This window comes from Triticum dicoccoides, chromosome 1A (genome assembly GCF_002162155.2).
Source record: "Triticum dicoccoides isolate Atlit2015 ecotype Zavitan chromosome 1A, WEW_v2.0, whole genome shotgun sequence".
In the NCBI taxonomy this organism is placed as follows: Eukaryota; Viridiplantae; Streptophyta; class Magnoliopsida; order Poales; family Poaceae; genus Triticum; species Triticum dicoccoides.
Genome location: NC_041380.1, coordinates 546496451 through 546500084, shown reverse-complemented (window position 1 = coordinate 546500084; position 3634 = coordinate 546496451). Strand labels below are relative to the sequence as shown.

At 40.3% G+C, this 3634-nt stretch overlaps 1 protein-coding gene across 1 annotated transcript in view; it reads left to right on the top strand.

The window, feature by feature from the left end:
- LOC119354981 overlaps positions 1-3185 on the top strand; it is an 18686-nt gene extending 15501 nt beyond the window's left edge. Inside the window, exons 5-6 of the mRNA XM_037621752.1 lie at positions 920-1150; positions 2649-3185. Coding sequence (XP_037477649.1) covers positions 920-1150; positions 2649-3185 — 768 coding nt within the window. The remainder of the gene's footprint in view (positions 1-919; positions 1151-2648) is intronic.
- Positions 3186-3634: the final 449 nt, after the last annotated feature.

Here is a 3634-nt window from a genome sequence, read left to right as displayed (position 1 = left end):
AACACTATATAAAATGTAGTAATTTTGAAATAAAATTTTTACTATCCAAGTTATTGATTTACTACATTGTCAAAAAAATTACTACGTTTTATATGCCACGTTACTATATTTTGTATAGAGCGTTACTAGAGTTGTAGAATAAGCTATTCTACACTCACGCTTAGTTTAGTGTTACTATAGGGTAACGCTATTCTAAGCTTGAGTGTAGAATAGCTACACCCCTATTAACGCTCTATAAAAAATATGTATAGGGGGGATTGACTCTTCGTCACCTTGGGTGACGAATAGTTATTCACCACCCCCTCTATTTTAAAATCAATGCACTGTAATTTTATGTTTAGTACATTTTTGACTTATTTCATACGTAATAACAAAATATATAATCACCGTAAAAAATATTTTATATTACGTAAAATTACAAACGTAAAAATATAGTGTAAAATATACATAAAATGCAATTTTTCTGATCTAATGATCTATATTTTTGTTTTTTATACCAAATTCTACGTAGTGAATCGACATGAATGTAACTATTTGTATTACATATGTAATTTATTTATGAAACAATCATAAGATTACCTCGGTGAAGAATAACTTATTCTGCATCCTGGGTGATGAATAATAACACTATATATGATGTTAAAAGCATCATACTATCTCCAAATCAAACCCACCTGAATTGGGTTTCCATTTGCACTAGCCTTACAGTATATATGAATTCATGTTTGTTTTCCTATGAATGAAAGATACGCATGCTTGTGTGTATCCTAGAAAAAAGAATACATGAACACGTATTTGGTCTGGGCTTGAGTCCATAGTCCAGACCACTGCAATTCTTTTTTTATTCTATATCTACAGAGAGACATAAGATTATTTCTTATATGTGTCAAAGAATTGACCGGTTTTGGGTTTGTTGCAGTTCAGCTTGAAGGTAAATGGGTCGCCAGCCTTACCGGCCAAGGGGGAAAACCCTGGTGTTGTTGTCGCTTCGATGGCTCCTGCTGAAAAAAGTTGTGACAACTTGGGTTTGAACTGCATTGTCTGCGGCATCACAGCAAGTAGTCAGAAGAACATGCAAGATCACCTCAAAGGGAAAATTCATATGAGGAAGACTGACATGCTCGCGCAGCCCAATCCTAAGGAGAATGAGGTAAGGAATATGGTTTGGACTTTGCCAACACTACCCAAATTGAACAAAACAACATATGTGTTTTACGGTAGCATGGTTAACTATAATATTCTTCTTTCCAACTCATTTATTGACCACAATACTGCCTCCTTACAAATATGTAACACCCCCTCAAACTTTGAGCCTAACTTTGACTACAAATTTGACTAATAAAATCTGAGTTGTATGCCACAAAAAATATATCACTGATTTTGTATCTGGAAGAAGTTATAAATGCTATAGCTTTTGTGGCATATAGCTGACATTTTATTAGTCAAATTTATTGTTTAAGCTAGGCTCAAAGTTGGAGGCGGTCTTATATGCTTGAAAGTAGGTATTATTCTGATCGTATTAGTGTAGAATGCTGTTTCTTTTGTATACAAAAGGGCCCGAACTGCAAATCCAGTAATAATACAAGGCCAAAGTGTATCACAATTTCTGGAACATATATAAAGAGGCCTCAAAGACTATTTAAGCATGATTGCGGAAAAACCAATTTTATATGTTCTTACAAATGTCTTTGGTGCTAATTTCTAGTCTAGTAAAGTCTTTGCATTCTTCCATTATCTTTGAACATTAAGAGGCGTGAGATGCATGGGAGCTTGCGAGAAGGGATTTTCTAAACCTAGGGACATATGAACCCTATAGCCTTATACGGCTAAAAAATATTGTAGAAGTTTGATAAAATACCAAATAAATCATGCTCATAGAGGATGGGTACAAGTATATGCATCTAAAATTCAAAACTTAAATATGACCTGTAACTTACACCGTTCCTTGTTCATCTAGGTCTCATACAGTCATTTAAGTTTTAAAGTTTTCACGCGCATACTTGTATCCATCCCTAATTGCGTGATTTATGTCATAATTTTCTTAATCTTATGCGCATATTTTTAGGGTATATAAGGTTCAGATGTACTCCCTTCATTCCATGATTCTTGTCTTGCTTTAAGTTCAAAAACATAGATTCATCGTCAATGCCACTTCAAAAACTTGGTATTTCAGGAAATTCCACTATCGATGTTGCAGCGAGGGACGTGCCACCAGTGTCTTTCCAAGTTTTGTGCTAGTGCCATCTCAGTCCCTTTCCTGTCAATCTCTCCTTCTGTGGCCATATGATGTTTTGGTTTTGCACCGTCCCTTCAAACGGTTCAAATCGATCAACCTTGTTAGGTTTGATCCGACATTATATTTTGACATCTTGTCATTTATCAAGGCGTGATCAGGAAAAACCAGGCAAGGTTGATCGATTTGAACGGTTTGAAAAGACAGCAAAACATGAAACATCACATGGTCAGAGAAGGAGGGAGTGATAGAAAAGGGACTGAGATGGCGCTAGCACAAAGCTATGAAAACATTAGTGGCATATGTCTGAATACACCATTTTTGTTACAATGAGGGATTTTGCCTCTGTTCTTCCTCGGGTCTCCATAACCTAAACGAGTGTCTGCTTAGTGGAGTTTGTGTTTTTTTCATGCAGGTCTGCTCAAAACCAAATGCATCAGCAGCCGTGCTACCGGCCAAGCAGAAGAACTCCGACGTTGTCCCTGCCTCATCAACCCTTTCAGCTGGGCCAAGCAGCAAGAATCAGAAGCAAGACTTGACCTGCACGGCGACCAGCAAGAAGGGCATGCAGGCTCACCTCAAAGGGCATGCAGGTGCAGAGGCCGGAGATGGTGCTGCCAAAGCTGAAGAACAAGAGAAAGCTGATGTCGAGGAAGAGGGAGCCGTGGAGATCGACGGAGGCCCCGTCGTGACCGGCGAGGAGTATTACATCAAGGCGGAGGGCAAGCTGTTCGTCACACTGCGCCAGGTAGACGAAAGCCTCTCGTGTGGTCTGTGTGCCGTGCACGGCTGTGACAAACGTGGCATGATCAATCACATCTACACCAGGGACCACTGGCGCAGAGCCAGTCTCGCCGAGGAGAAGGGGGCATCGGAGGCAGCGCCAGAGGCGGTGAGCAAAGATGGCGACGGCGTCCCAGTCACCGACGGAGAGGCTCATGTCGACAACTAATGGCAGCCGTGCATGACTATATATGCATGGGACGGCGGTGTGTGCTGAACTTTGTAGTAGTGTACTGTATGTGTATATGGGCTATTGAGACTCCAGTACAATTGTTGAGCCCTTGTGTGGGTTTGTGAGAGAGCTTGAAACTATCTGAGCATTTCCTGCCAGTACAACTTGTTTTAGACTTCAAGTATAATTTCCTTCCAAGTATTTCCTACCAGTATCTTTTGCTAGTATTTAACTTGTCAAATCAGACATGAAACTCAAGAATCATAGCTTTTGGCTGTTGAAAGATCCCCAGGAGATACAGCGACCATGTCACTATCGGCATAGGCCCGTCGGCGTCGATCTCGACGGCGTAGTCTTGTCATTCCGTCGGCATAGAGATGTATGCCGACGGTATCCGTACGGCCGTCGGCATAGAAATGCTGTCAGCACAGAAAACCACCAGACGG